The sequence below is a fragment of the Odocoileus virginianus genome, chromosome 3, assembly GCF_023699985.2.
Source record: "Odocoileus virginianus isolate 20LAN1187 ecotype Illinois chromosome 3, Ovbor_1.2, whole genome shotgun sequence".
Taxonomy (NCBI): Eukaryota; Metazoa; Chordata; class Mammalia; order Artiodactyla; family Cervidae; genus Odocoileus; species Odocoileus virginianus.
This window is the reverse complement of record NC_069676.1, coordinates 8,427,347-8,444,020: the sequence shown is the minus strand read 5'-3', so window position 1 is coordinate 8,444,020 and position 16,674 is coordinate 8,427,347. Positions and strand designations below refer to the sequence as shown.

Below are 16,674 nucleotides of genomic sequence, written 5' to 3'. Positions count from 1 at the left end.
ACGAGCCCTCAAGATGAAAGGTTGTTTCTGAATCACGCAGAGATGCCGGGGTTCTTGGCCTCTGGAGGAGAAGAATTCAATCCGGGGCCAGAGACGAGGCTGGATCACTCAGAGCTTTTGTGCAATAAAGTTTTATTAAAGTATAAAGGAGATAGAGAAAGCTTCTGACATAGACATCAGAAGGGGGTAGAAAGAGTACCCCCTTGCTAGCCTTAGCACTGGAATTATATACTCTCAAATTAGTTATTACAGTGAATCAGAAGAATGCCTAGAGGTTGTAAAGATCTCACCAGACCTATTCCCATGATTTACATTTTGAGATAACAGAATTAGCCAGAAGAGTTTTCTTTTTTTCCCCAGAGACTGTCCTCAAGCAGGACACATTGTTGTTATATAATCCTGAGGAATGTAGAGGGGGAAAAAAGTTTGTCCTTTCCTCCTCCTTGAGAATTCCAAACCCCTCTCTCCATGGGTACCCCTAGACTTCTTATTAACCTGCCTAGGAATTGACTCTCTCACTGGGATTTCTGGAAACCATTTATATATTGTTTAGGAGAAAAAGAATCTGATCTGACCAGCTTGAGTTATACTGATATATGCTGGTTCTGGGTGAGAAATGCTTAGTAGGAACACAGTCCAGGAGGCCATGGTATGTATGTATGAGTTTCTGTGCCTCATGGAGTGAGAACAGTTCTTAAAGAAGAGGCATCTGGGCTCATATATTAAGATGCTTTATAATACAGAGGCCAGAACTCAATGAGCAGAAGGTACTAAGGATTGGCTTTCCTTCAATTCACAGGGTGGCTTTTACAACTAAATACATAAAGCACAAGGACTTCTCTGGTGGCTTAGACAGTAAAGAAACTGCCTGCAATGTGGGAGACCTAGTTTCTATCCTTGGGCTGGGAAGAGTTCCTGGAGGAGGGCATGTAACCTACTCCAGTATTCTTGCCTGGAGAATCCCCATGGACAGAGGAGCCTGGTGGGCTATAGTCCATGGGGTCATAAAGAGTTGGACACAGCTGAGCAACTAGGCACACACACACACACACACACACACACACATGAACCACATGGAAGGAGGGATTCTATGTGGAATGAAGTGTCACCTGTAGCAGGGAAGGAACCTTGTTCCTCAGCATCGCTGATAACATCTCTAATCACTACCCCTCTACCTCAATCCCCTGCCCCACTGATTTCCTTGTTTGGATTTGAACATGTGGAGCCAGGATCATCCTTAGTTAGTTTTCAGCAACCATTCCCTATGCCAGGCACACACTTCTGATATACAAGATCCTTCCCTCTTTTTCTTGACTTACCTGTTCAATTATCACCTTTTTTGTTGGCATTATCTGAACACTCAGTACAAATAACACCTCTTATTATTCTCTCCTTTATATCTTACTTTGTTTTCTTCATAATACCTGTAACTCATTTAAATCATTGACATGTGCTGTCATATCTGATTATTTGTGACCCCATGGACTGTAGCCCACCAGGAGCCTTTGTCCATCAAATTTTCCAGGCAAGAATACTGGAGTGGGTTGCCATTTCTTCACCAGAGGATCTTCCCAAAAGAAGGATTGAACCCACGTATCGGGCATCTCCTGCATTGCAGGCAGATTCTTTAAAATGGAGCCATCTGTCAACTTCTGACATATTATATAATAATATATATTTATTTAAATATCATTTTTCACTGTCCTTGGATTGTGGGAGATTTGTTTTTCAGATTTATTTCCTATTTGTGCTTGGGACATGACTGGCTCTCTCTCTCTATATATATATATTTATCAAATACATGAATATTCTCATTAAAACTGTAAATACATGAATTCTATGGAACCATGATGAGAATAGGCCAAAATTTCTAATCAAAAGTGAAATAAGGTATACCCTCAAGGAGAATATATCTATACACAACATGTTAACATCAATTCCTTGACAGAAAAATGAAGAAATGAAGTACAAGCTGGAATCAAGATTCCAGGAGAAATATCAATAACCTCAGATATTCAGATAGCACCACCCTTATGGCAGAAAGCAAAGAAAAACTAAAGAGCCTCTTGAGGAAAGTGAAAGAGGAGAGTGAAAAAGCTGGCTTACCACTCAACATTCAAAAAACTAAGATCATGGCATCCAGTCCCATCACTTCATGTCAAATTGACAGGGAAACAGTGACAGATTTTATTGTTCTGGACTCCAAAATCACTGCAAATGGTGACCTCAGGCATGAAATTAAGACACTTGCTCCTTCGAAGAAAAGCTATGACAAACCTAGACAGCATATTAAAAAGCAGAGACATTGCTTTGCCAGTAAATGTCCATATAGTCAAAGTTATGGTTTTTCCAGTAGTCATGTATGGATGTGAAATTTGGACTATAAAGTAAGTTGAGTACCGAAGAATTGATGCTTTTAAACTGTGGTGTGAGAGGAGACTCTTGAGAGTCCCTTGGACTGCAAGGAAATCCAACCAGTCAATCCAAAAGGAAATCAGTCCTGAATACTCACTGAAAGGACTGATGCTAAAGCTGGAACTCCAATACCTTGGCCACCTGATGCAAATAGATGATTCACTGGAAAAGGCCCTGATGCTGGGAAAGATTGAAGGAAGGAGGAGAAGGGGGCAATAGAGGATGAGATGGCTAGATGGTATCACCAACTCGATGGACATGAGTTTGAGTAAGCTCTGGGTGCTTTTGATGGACAGGGAGGCCTGGTGTGCTGCAGTCCATGGGGTCTCAAAGAGTTGGACCTGACTGAGTGACTGAACTGAATTGAAAATTAAAATTACAGTATAACATCAATTTCTTTACAGCAAAATAAAAACCACAGTATTTCAGTTATGTGAGTTATATTTGTTTGAGTGAAAATTAGTAATGTATTTAGTAATACCATTTTCTTTTTTTTCCCCAGTAGTCACCCCCACCACATGGAAACAGCAAACAATACACAAATTTCAAAATTTCTTTTTTTGGGACCTTCCGAGGAACCAGAACTGTAGATCCTGAGATTTGGGATTTTCTTCTCCATGTACCTGATCGCTGTGTTTGGAAACCTGCTTGTCATCGTGGCTGTCAGCTCAGACTCCCACCTCCACACCCGCATGTACTTCTTCCTCTCCAACCTGTCATTTGTAGACATCTGCTTCTCCTCCACCACCATTCCAAAGATGCTGTGGAACATCCAGACCCAAAGCAAAGATGTCACCTATGAAGGATGCATCACCCAGATGTATTTTTACATATTTTTTGCAGGATTAGTTGTCTTTCTCTTCAATGTGATGGCCTATGACTGCTTTCTGGCTATCTGCCATCCCGTACACTACACAGTCATCATGAAGCCCCAGCTCTGGACTGCTGGTTCTGATATCCTGGATAGTGAGTGCCGTGCATTCCTTGTTACACAGCTTAATGGTTCTGAGATTGTGTGTTGTACCCGGATCGCGGAATCTCACCAAACACCACAGGAGCTGCGGATCGATGCAAAAGCAGTAAGGAACTTTATTACAAGCTCAAGCAGGGACTCCCTCCACACAACCTAATGGCCATGCGGACAGAGCCCCAAGTGATGGCGGCGATCTATTTTTATACAGTATAGTGGGGAAAACGGGAAGCTTAAGGGGATTGGTTAATTCTTTAACTAAGGACGTCTTGTTAGTTACCGATTGGTGGGTTAGAGTAAGGGGGTGAGGGACCTCCTGTCCTCCCTTGATTGGCTCGTTTAGTTTCTTTGTCTTAAAGTTTTATTTTCTCTCCTCAGGAGGGGGTTTTACGCAAAATGGTGGTGATACGTTTTCCCTCCTCAGGAGGGGGTTTCACATTTCACATGTCCTTTTGTACAGCTTTGGAAATCCCTCACTATTTTTGTGAAATAAAACAGATGATCCAACTTGCCTGTCCTGACACCTTTCTCAATAACATGGTGATGTATTTGGGAGCTGGACTTCTGGGCGCCACTACTATAGCTGGCATACTTAACTCTTATTCTAAGAGTTTTCTTCATACAAGCAATCTCATCAGCCCAAGGGAAGTATAAAGCATTTTCCACCTGTGCATCTCACCTCTCAGTTGTCTCCTTATTTTATTGTACAAGTCCAGGAGCATACCTTAGCTCTGCTGCTACCCCGAGCTCACACTCAAGTAAAACTGCCTTGGTGATGTACACTCTGGTCACACTCATGCTGAGTCCCTTCATCTATCTGATCAATAAAGATATCAAGATATAAAGAGGGCTCTGAAAAGACTCTTTGAGATGGAAACTGAGAGGGTTAACAGGCAGGAAGGCCAGGGGTCTCCAAACGGAGGAAATAGGCTGCAAGTACCAGACATTTTTCTCTCTCTTAAGTGGTAGGAGGAAACGAACTAGAGATATTTTTTTTTCCCTTCTCTATACAAATTTAAAAGGAGGTTTCTCTTAAAATGCTGTGTTGCCGTGACACCTGGTTTCACCTGAAGCTAACTATTCTCAAAACCTTGAGTAAACCAATACATTTTTTTCTTATGGAAATATTTGTCTTAATCTATGTACCCCAAACTGTCTTCCAGATGGTTCCGCCAAATGGCTTAATCTACTTGACAAACCAGTATGTTATACTCAGATATTGTTCCCCTAATCTATGTAAATGAAACTATTTGTGTGGTAATCTGCCCTTCTACAAGATTCAAGTCAATCGTTTTATGGCCTGGGATGAATTATCTGGTACCATTCTGAATTTTAAGACATTCCTTTCTTTTCACTAACAGACTGTGAGTGACTATATAACATCCAACTGAAGACTAGCAGGGGGGTACTCTTTCTGCCCCCTTCTGATGCCTGTGTCAGAAGCTTTCTCTATCTCCCTTATACTTTAATAAAACTTTATTACACAAAAGCTCTGAGTGATCCAGCCTCCTCTCTGGCCCCGCAATTGAATTCGTCTCTCCGGAGGCCAAGAATCCTGGCGTCTTATCTTATCTTTCAGCAACAACCTTTCAAAACTATAGGAGGGTCATTTGTCCTTGGGCTGAAGAAATGCATATGATAATAGGGCTAAAGCCTCAGGGCCACTTTTTGCAATTCTTTGATGGGATTGTAGAAATAGCACTTGCTCCTTCCACTTATTGTCTGCTATTTCCATTTCTTTGATTTCAATTCAGTGACTCACTTCATTACCTTTTCTGCTCTGTCATATATATTTTATCCTTTTTCATTTTTCTGCTGTCCCAAATTGATTCACAGTCTTAAGTGAAATAAATGGAAATTCCCAGGTATCTTGTAAGACTGGGTCCATCTTCTATGAATATTTTCTTCTTGAACTATATGTACAGAACAAGTTTATCTCATTTTACTAAATAAATGATCATGAATTTAGCTACCTCTTTGAGGGAAGAAAAAAAGCTATTTTGGCAACTAAAGCCAGTTACATAATTCCATAAGAGTATAAATTATGAAACCACAATTTATCATTTTTTGCTCATCATTCATTTGTACATCACTACCATAATTGCTCTTCCTGAAAATGTAGACCTTACCATGTAGAGAGTTTTCTAACAGGGCATTGATTTTATTCCATAAAGTATCTTTTTCTTTATATAGCTCAGTGTCCACATTGGCTACTAGAGTCACTGGAAATACTGATCATCAAATGCATGTCTCCAATTGTAGTCTATGTGAAAGGTAAGTTTCAATAAAGAGTTTGACATAAGTTCTGGAGTCTGAGATGATCTTAACTATAATGAAGCACAAATTTATGCCAGATTTTAACTAGACAAGCTATTTTTTTTCTGATGTATATTTACTTATTGTTGTATGTAAGATCAATGTCCATGTGTATTGGTTTATTGTTGGGGTAAAGCACTGTTTGGTGTAATTATATTTTATATTAAATTATCTTTCTTCTGCTTGAAAACTTGCAATGTTGCTTACAGATATGATTTCTTCCAGGGCAGTAAGTGAAATATCTTTCCCCATTCTAAGTTTTATCATAACCACTGGAAAGGTGCTGAGTAAACAATATAAGTGTCATATATGTGTGTGTGTCTCCAAAGTATGACTCACTAGAGAGCTTAAATTCCTGTCCATTCCTGTGATTTAGAGTCTCACAGTTTGAACAAACAAGCAAGTCCTTTTCACCTCACATGGTTACCTGTAAGAAAATCTCAATAGAGTTACTTTTTAATGGAGTGACAGTTATATGAAACAGACTGGAAAAACACAGTGCTATTTAAATATCAGAACTGCCCAGAATGAGAAGCAGTATATTATTTTAATTTCCTCAGTTCTCTTCACTTGGATTGTTATATCAGCTTGTTGCTGCATAACAAGTTATCCTAAGAGCAGATGGATAATAATGCCCTTATTATCACATAGGAATATAAGATGGGGCGATGTTCTGAGACAGATTATCTCTTCTGCTTGGGTCTACTGTCAGGCTCTATTTTGTGTTTTAAAAGCTCCTCCATGATGTTGTGTGTGGTTGTAGTGCTCTTCTCTCTTGAGCCACTTTATGCCAATTTCTTCCTTTTATATATGCAGTAGTTATTGAGTCACTCAGTCATGTCTGACTCTTTGCAATCCCATGGACTGCAGCATGCAGGGTTCCCTGTCCTTGACTATCTCCTGAAGTTTGCTCAAACTCATGTCCATTGAGCTGTTGATGCCATCCAACCATCTCATCCCCTGTTGTCCCCTCCTCTTCCTGCCTTCAGTCTTTCCTAGAATCAAGGTCTTTACCAATGAGTTGGCTCTTCACATTAGGTGGCCAAAGTATTGGAAATTCAGCTTCAGCATCTGTCCTTCCAATGAACACTCAAGGTTGATTTCCTTTAAGATTGACTGGTTTGACCTCCTTGCAGGCCAAGGGACTCTCAAGAGTTTTTCCCAGCACCACAGTTTGAAAGCACCAATTCTTTGGCATTCTTTATGGTTCACCATTCCTTATGGTTCAATTTTCACATCCATACATGAATACTGGAAAAACCATAGCTTTGACTATATGGACCTTTGTAGGTTAGTCTTTAATTTACAGAACAAAAGTGGTTTATGAAATATTGACTGTTTTATTTTAATTTGACTCTTCCTATATCCATATAGGACACTTTGTTTTCTTCCATGGTAGAAGAGATATCTCCCAATTTTAGGTGTGAATCAACTACATGGGATTTATTTACTACCTTGAGTCACGCAAAACCAGAAGTTTTAAATTCTACCTAATTCATTGAAGTATAATTACATACAATAAACTGCAAGTTTTAAACTATACAATTTGTTAAATTTCAAAAATTAACAGTACACACTACCTGGTTCATTTTTTGGAGTTCAAAATATGCCCAAGCTTAATAGCAAACCTTAATTCATGTGCATGCTGTAAGGAATAAATGAATGTTAGATATATACTGATTTATTTTGATGAGCCCAAAGAAAGCATTCAAGAATGGCCTGGTGCACTGGGAAGACCCAGAGGGATCGGGTGGAGAGGGAGGTGGGAGGGGGGACCGGGATGGGGAATACATGTAAATCCATGGCTAATTCATTTCAATGTATGACAAAAATCACTGCAATGATGTAAAGTAATTAGCCTCCAACTAATAAAAATAAATGAAAAAAAAAGAATAGCTACTGTGTGAATGTATATATGTGTGTGCATTTGTACTTATTGTTCTTTCAACTCAACACACTCACACGTATGCATATATACATAGACTCAATCATCATCTCATCTACCATGTTGAAAGAAAACCTGAGAGAGATTGAAGGGAATGACATTTGAATAAACATAACCTGGAAGATTTAAAATAGAATATATTACTTTAATTTGAATAAGGGATTACTTTTTTCCTACTTTAAATTCCCAAAGCCTTTGAAGTCAGAACCACATTTACTAACGAGAAATTCTCTATACCAGGTAACGGTATTGAATATCTCCAAATTAACTCTAATATCTTGTCTTGAAAAGGGATTTCAATATAGAATGGCATGCCAAAGGTGAATGATTTGAGAAGCTTAAACTCATTTCCTGGCAACAATATTTTCTTGCTTAAGTATCTGCATTATATTCCTCCTGCTTCTGTAAGAAATTAACAGACTGTGACTTAAAAAACATTCTATCTTCAACCTCTAGAGGTCAGAAGCCTAAAATAGGTTTTTAATGGGCTTAAATGAAGACATCTGGAAGGTTTGGATCTTTCAGGATGTTCCAGGTGAGAATGAATTCCTTCTTCTATTCCAGTTTCCAGGCGGCAGCTTCATACATTGGCTCATGACCCTCCTTCTCTCTGCAGTGCCAGCAGCACAACATCTTCAAATCTCTGACTCCAATTTTTACTCTGTCTTCTACATTTAGAGGATCATTGTGTTTACACCCCTGATAGCTCAGTTGGTAAAGGATCTGCCTGCAATGTGGGAGACCTGCGTTTGATCCCTGGTTGGAAAGATCCCCTGGAGAAGGGAAAGGCTACCCACTCTGAATTCTGGCCTGGAGAATTTGTCGCAGAGGGTCAGACTGGACTGAGCCACTTTCACTTTCAAGGTGCATGATCTTCTTATCTTAAATATATGACTAGTAATTTTATCCCATCTTCTGTCTCAATTACCTTGCTATGCAACAAATATATTCCAAAGTTCTTTGGTTTAAGGTATGAACTCTTTTGGAGTCCCTTATGCTGCCTACCCCAGAGTCTTCTTTTCTTCCCCTTTTTAAAAATTTGGTGGTGACATGTCTTAGTTGAGGCATGCAAGATCTTTTTTAAGATGTGGCATGAGAACTCTAAGTAGCATATCTAAGTAGCAATTCCCCAACTAGGGATTGATCCCTGGCCCCAAGCATTGGGAATGTGGAACCTTAGCCACTGGGCCACCGGGGAGGACCTAAAGTCTTTTTAATATATATTTTATTTGATGTCACTCAAGGGCTATTATATTTTAGAGATCTGGACACAATCACAATCACCTATGAAGTGAGTGAAAATGATTCTTTCAAAATATATACATAAAAGATCCTTCAAGGAGAAGACCAAAGATATGTGTACTTGACTCTAACATAGGACCAACTGCCTTGATATCCAAACTGTGGTCCACAGAGCAAGACCTGCAACTTCAACACCTAAGATTTTGCTGCAAAGGCAACCCCTGGGCCCTTTAGAGACCTGATGAGTCACAATGTGCATTTGAATCACAAACCTTGGTGATAAGTATGCACAAAGAACCTGTAGAAGTTCTGGTCTTAGATTTCCTTACCTTCTTACAGGCTTCCCTCATGACTCAGATGGTATGGAATCTGCCTGCAATGCAGGTGACCCTTTGATCCCTGGGTAGAGAAAATCCCCTGGAGAAGGAAATGGCAATCTGTTCCAATATTCTTACCTGGGAAATCCCATGGACAGAGGAGCCTGGTGGGCTACAGGCCACGGCATTGCAAAGAGTCAGGCACAACTGAGTGGCTAAACACATACAATTCTCACTGTTGGCATTTGAGGCAGGAAAGGTACTTGTACAGGGTGTTATCCTACTGTACACTGGGGATTAGTAGCATCCTTTACACATTGTCAAATATCCCCAGGGACAAACTCATCTCTGATTGAGAATCACTGCCCAGAGTTTGAGAACTGAAAGTATCTTACCCAATTCCAAACAAGATTCCATCCCTTACTTGGTTTATACTTTTAAGCAGAACTTTAAATCCCTCTGAGAACCATTTCTACAATGTTGAATGGAGTTCTTACACATTCTAACTCATAGAACACACAGTTTTCAAGATTAAACTTGACAGTCCCTAAAATATTCTAAACTAGTGTTACACAAAAACATCTAAATATATCTTTTATAGTTTTAATGTTTTTTTTAAGCTTTTTTTTCCCATTTATTTTTATTAGTTGGAGGCTAATTACTTTACATCATTACAGTAGTTTTTGTCATACATTGAAATGAATTAGCCATGGATTTACATGTATTCCCCATCCCAGTCCCCCTTCCCACCTCCCTCTCCACCCGATCCCTCTGGGTCTTCCCAGTCCACCAGGCCCAAGCACTTGAAACAGATCACCAGCCCAGGTTGCGTGCATGAGACAAGTTTTAATGTTTTATAATGACAGATGTTACTATCAGTAGGAAATCCTTATTGAGTTTGTAAAACTTTCTTGAAACCAAGGATTTTAATATCCAAGTTTTACATTAAAGAAGTGGAGTTAGCCCCCATTTTGAAGAGAGAAATTGTAATTCTCAGATATTGCAGGGGTTGTGTTCCAATCACTAATCAAAGTACTGAAGACCCTAAGGACCTAGTCAAGACATATGCCCATATGAGAAAATTTGATGTGATGTGGGATGTGATGAGGTTCTGGGAGGCTTAGACTTTTGGAAGCATAAGAGTTAAATGAGAAGGAGTGATAAAAATTGAATTCAACTAACTTATAATGCAGTCTCCTAGGAACAGAGAATCAGCAGGAGAATAATACATTCTGTCCAGACCAATCTCCCAGGAAAATCATGTATATAGAGGTTGGAGTAGCAAGAGGAAACATGCCTAATGAGCTGACACAGGAAGCTCTAAATATCTCCTCTGCTGCAGTCCCTCAGCCTGTGCCACTGTGGTTGGATAGCACATGGTCGTTGCTTATGCAGTCCTACATCTGCCTGAGAGACCAATGCTGTTGTCTTGTTTAGGGACGAACTTTGGCCTCCATCACCAATTATTTAGGGGGGAGATCTTGACCTTTGCAGGGAAAACTTCCATGCAGAGTTCCCAAGCGGGTGAGTCTGAGAGCTTCACAGATACTTCGGGAGAGGATCAGAGAGGAGGGAAGCCAGGAACATGTACTTGAGGTCACCTAAGGACCAATCTAGCATAGCACAGAGGTCAGAGATCATTGTGGCTGTTTGCTGGCTTTCCAAGTAAACATTGTGCTTGGAAGCATGAATGTCACTTTTAACAATTATATCATGCTAGTGGGGTTTCAAAGAGCCAGACATGACTGAGAGACTTTCACTTTCTTTCACTTCCTTTCTTTGACACATAACAACATATGAGTTACAAGCATACTATATGTTGATTCAGTATTTGTTTATATCACTAAATGATCACCACAGTACATCTAGTTAACGTCTGTCACCACACATAGTTCCAATTTATTTCCTGTGATGAGAAATTTTCAGATCTGCTGTCTCTTAGCAACTTGCAGGTATGCTATAAGTTATTATGAAAATATGTGGATACTGTTAATTTAAAACTGCTTCCCAACCAAGGGTAATTGTGTCCTCCAGGGGACACTTAGTGATATGAGTAGACATTTTTCACTATCACACTGATGAAGGGTAGATGATGGGCAAGGATGCTTCTAAACATCCTACAGTATACAGGGCAGACCCCATCACAGAGAATGGTCTGCCAAAGAATGTTCAGTAGTGCAGAGATGCAGGAACTCTGAGTTAAAGAATATCTGTGCTTCCACAATCAAGAGCTGTCATAGGTAGTTTCCAAAATGTTCTCCACATCACATTTTTGCCAGCAAAATTACAGAACTCCCCTTATGTCTGTGATACCTCTTTAGAAGATTCAACCTCAATCTATAATAAGTGTTTTCCTGGGCTGAGGGTTGTGAATGAGACTTCTTGGTGATTTTTAACCTATTAGTCACTTTGAGTAAAGATTCATATATTTGATCAGTGTGTGCCTATTTCTCAACAGCTGCTGCATTTCCAATGATCTTGACAAATTATTGGTTCTGTAATTGACTTTTGGTTGGGTGTTTTGACCATAAAATGTTAAGTTTTATAGAGTCAAATCTGTCTTTCTCCTTACTTCCGATTTTCTCACCTTAATTATGATAGTCTTCTATGATTTTATGTGTAGTTTTTTATATGTTCATCTAAAGTAGATTGTTTACTTTGGGGATCTTTGGTCCCTTTTTAAAAGATGTGCTGTGTAAGGAACCACTTCATTTTCTTCCAGGTAGACAGTCATTTATGCCACGTTTTATTCAACAATCTGGACTTTCCCAACCAAATTGAAATATAATGCTCCTATAGGACAGTGTTCATATCTGAGGGAACCTAATTCCTAATCATTCCACAAATAATAGCAAAGCATCTGCTATGTGCCAAAATTTCTGGGTAAATTATATGTTATATTCTCCTAAGTCAAAGTCTTTTCTTAATTAATTATCACTTAGTGTTGTAATTGTCCAATGACTGTTATTACACATCATGTTTCAGTTTTGACATTCCACTCAGTTATATTTAATACAATTATGCAAAATCACCTTTTTTTTTTTTTTTACTGTTTTTGCTGTTCTTTTTATTTCATAATTTCTAACTTTCTTAAGTGCATTTTTAAATAAATATGCATATATTCCCATATCTTTGGGAAAAGTGAGTGAACAATGCAGTTGAAGTCTCTACTGATATTGCATTATAGTGACAGAGTTGCAGTGCAGTAGGCTAATATGGCTTCCCTGGTGGCTCAGACACTAAAGAATTTGCCTGCAATGCAGGAGACCTGGCTTTGATTCTTGGGTTAGGAAGATCCCTTGGAGGAGGGCATGGAAACCCACCCCAGTATTCTTGTCTGGAGAATCCTAGTGGACAGAGGAGCCTGGTGGGCTACAGTCCATGGGGTTGCAAAGAGTCAGATAAGCACAGAACAGCACAGACTACAACATAGTGTCTTCAGGTTTAAACTATGCAAATACCTTTATCCAGAATAACAGAATGAATTTTCATTACCTCCTTAGGCTTTACAAGTATGGAATGGAAAGACCTTTGCATGTTGGACAAAGACCAGAACAGGAATTAAATTGTGCCCACTGGATTTATGTTAAAAAGAAATATTAAGCACAAGAATGATAAATAAAATAACTCCCATAAGAAAATAGACAGGTCTTTCTTCATTCAGTATCAGATCACAAAAATATAATTTTTAAAGTAATATGAAAAACACTCAGGACAAACAAATCTTCCACTGATTCATATAACACTCACAGAAATTTGGTTGTATTCCATGGTTCCATTTTGATTTCTTAGTTTACTCCCTTTGTTTATTTTTCTCTTGGGGTATTAAATCTGTATATTTTTCACATTACATATATATCATTGTTTCTGTCATTGGCAAAAAAATATTTTTCTTTATGATTTTACCTGGGCATTAAGGATACGTAGCTGAATTTGCAATGTTCCCAAACAAAGGAAATTTTTCTTAGTCACATTTTCTCAGGGGCACTGGAGCTCATCAGATCTTTTTTCCTTCATTATATCTATCTATCTCTAATACTTTTTATATTTCTTTAATATAAAGAAAAGTGGGTGGTTGTTGTCATTGTTCAGCTGACAAGTTGTCTCCAATTCTCTGTGACCCCATGGACTGCAGCATGCCAGGCTTCTCTGTCCCCCACCATCTCCCAGAGTTTGACCAAACTCATGTCCATTGAATCAGTGATGCCATCCAACCATTTCATCCTCCGTTGCCCCCTTTTCCTTATGTTCTCAATCTTTCCCAGTATCAGGGTCTTTTCCAATGAGTTGGCTGTTTGTATCAAGTGGCCAAAACAGAAAGGAGCCTCAAATTTATTGCTTCCTTGGAAATTTATGAAGTGAAATTTCTAGGTACCTTTTAAAAATTCTTTAGAAGAAATTTAATCTGATCCGACTAGCTTGAGTTGTCACCACTGATAGCCTAAGGAGGGTGGTTCTGGATGAGAAAATCATGACAGTAACACAGTCCAGGAAGCCACGGTGTGTCTGTGCCTTGTGGAGTGAGAGCAGTTCTTAAAGCAGAAGCACCTGGTCATATATTAAGGTGACATAATAAGGTGAGAGAGGCCAGAACTCAGTGAACAGGCGGTACTAAGAAGAGGACCTCCTTCAATCCACAGGGTGCCTTTGCAACTAAATTTCTGAAGTGCTGGGAACAACAGGAAGGAGGAATTCTCTGGAATGAAGGTTCAGCTGTAGCAGGGAGGCCATGTTTTTCTTCAGCATCCCTGACACCATCTCTAATCACTCTGCCTCTTGCTTATTCCTTTGCCCTACTGGCTTCCTTGTTTGCATTTGAACATGTGGAACCAGCATCATCCTCAGATCCTTTGTAGTGGCAGCTCCCTCTTCCAGGAATACACTTCTCCTGGTATCATACTAAATGCTTCTCTCTCTTTCCTGGTGTCTCTTCAAATAACCCTTTGTTTGCAGACCTTGCCTGAACACTCAGTGCAAAATAACTCCTTTTACTACTCTCTTCTTTGTATCTGGTTTCATTTTCTTCATAACATCTGTCACCATTTGTCATCTTCTATAAAATATTTACTTTAATATCATCTATCTCCATTCTTGAAATGTGGAGATTTGTTTTTCTGCATCCCTCTTTGTTCTTGGAACATGTTGGCTCTCAATAAAAATTCCTCAAAGGCATGAAAGAGTTTCTCATTAAAACTGTAGAGTGAAAGTGTTAGTAGCTCAGTCCTGTCATATTCTTTGTGACCCCATGGACAAGATCCTCTGTCCATGGAATTCTCCAGGCAAGAATACTGGAGTCAATAGGCATCCCCTTTGCCAGGGGATCTTCCTGACCCAGGGGTCAAAGCCTTGTAAATTTACTGAGAATGGGACAATAAAAATTCTAGTCAGAGGTGAAATGAGGTATACCATCAAGAAAAATTCGTATATATGCAACATATTAACATCAATTTCTTGCCTACAAAATAGAAATTATAGTATTTCAGCTACTTTAGGTATGCCCGTTTAAGTGAAAATTAATCAGTTGCTTTCCTTTTCTCCCTAGTCACATTTGCCATATGGAACTGGAGAACAATACACAAATTTCAAAATTTCTTCTTCTGGAATTTTCAGAGAAACCAGAACTGCAGCCCCTCATATTTGTGATTTTCTTCTCCATGTACCTGATCACTGTGTTTGGAAACCTGCTCATCATCCTGGCTGTCAGCTCAGACTCCTGCCTCCACACCCCCATGTACTTCTTCCTCTCCAACCTATCCTTTGTAGACATCTGTTTCACCTCTACCACCATCCCAAATATGCTGTGGAACATCCAGACACATAGCAAAGTTATCACCTATGAAGCTTGTATCACCCAGATATATTTTTATATACTCTTTGCAGGATTAGATGACATTCTCCTGGCTGTGATGGCCTATGATCGGTACATGGCCATCTGCCACCCCCTGCAGTACATGGTCATCATGAGCCCCCGGCTCTGTGGACTGCTGGTGCTGCTCTCTTGGACAATGAATATCATGTATTCCTTGTTACACAGTTTGATGGTGTTGCGATTGTCCTTCTGCTCAGACTTGGAAATCCACCACTTTTTCTGTGAACTCAATCAGGTGATAGAACTTTCTTGTTCTGACACTTTTCTCAATAACATAGTGATCTATTTTTCAGCTGCTCTCTTTGGTGGTGGTCCTTTTGCTGGCATAATCTACTCTTACTCTAAAATAGTTTCCTCCATAACTGGAATCTCATCGGCTCAGGGGAAATATAAAGTATTCTCCACCTGTGCATCTCACCTCTCAGTTGTCTCCTTATTTTATTGTACAGTCTTAGGAGTGTACCTTAGCTCTGCCATTACACACAGCTCACACACAAGTGTAACAGCCTCGGTGATGTACACTGTGGTCATGCCCATGCTGAATCCCTTCATCTACAGTTTGAGGAACAAAGACATAAAGAAGTCTCTGAAGAGATTCTATTTGGGGATGCCAGGTGTAAAATTACCAGTTATATGAAAGAAATGAATATTTTCTTGATCACATGACTCAAAGGCTTGGAAGCAGATATTGCAATGCTTTGGTCTTTGTAGAATAAAATCTGTTGCTTCTATTTATTTCCTCAGATTTCCCTTTTATTTTGATTCAGCTTCTCTATGAAAATTTTAGTAACTGTCTTTAAGTTTTTTCATCAGTCTGATATTCAGACAGTATATATTGTTTCCTACTTCAAAATTTTCCTAAGTTTAGATTAGAAATGTTTGGAAATCCCATTCCTCTGATGGTTCATCACAAATTTATTCAGAATAATTGCTTCTCAAAATGGTGATGCCCTAGAGGGGTGGGATGAATGGGTGGGAGGGATGCATCTAGTTATGTCTGATTCTTGTTGTTGTAAGGCAGAAACCAACACAACATTATAAAGTAATTATCCTTATATTAAAAATTAATTAATTAAAAACTCATATGACACCCCAAGTAATTTTCATTTGTCTTCCTGAAAGAACCGTGGATTCTATTACTTATTTAAAAAAATACATCTGACAACCAAGACAAATCATATTTTTTTAAATAAAGTTGGTTGAATTATTGGGTATAAAGAAATGACTATAAAATTATATGAGAACTTTTGACTATGCAAAGAGTCGATGCCCTTAACCCTTGTGTTGCTCAAGGTCTAAGATTCTATATACAAATATATGTATGGATCATCATGATCAAAAAAGACTCACTGGAGAGCTTTAATATCTGTTTGGAAAAAAAAATCTGTTTGGTCACATGACACAGGGTCACAATTTGAGCAAACAAACTTGTCTTCTAATCTCCTACTTACCTGGAATGAAATCTCAACTGGGTCACTTTAAAAAAAAAAAACAATTATCTGACATAAAATTTAAAAGCAGAGTAACTATGAATATTGTATTTAAATATTGTATAAATGTATAGAATGATAAGGAGTAGATAATTAATGTTGCTTTCAGT

General features: G+C 38.9%; 1 protein-coding gene and 1 pseudogene across 1 annotated transcript; both read left to right on the top strand.

Moving 5' to 3' along the window:
• Positions 1-3,032: 3,032 nt before the first annotated feature.
• LOC139032715 (olfactory receptor-like protein OLF4) lies at positions 3,033-4,229 on the top strand (annotated as a pseudogene).
• A 10,531-nt stretch (positions 4,230-14,760) lies between these two features.
• On the top strand, positions 14,761-15,711 carry LOC110122015 (olfactory receptor-like protein OLF4). Its single transcript, XM_020869367.2, has one exon. It carries the CDS (start codon positions 14,761-14,763, stop codon positions 15,709-15,711), a length of 951 nt encoding a protein of 316 aa, XP_020725026.2.
• Positions 15,712-16,674: the final 963 nt, after the last annotated feature.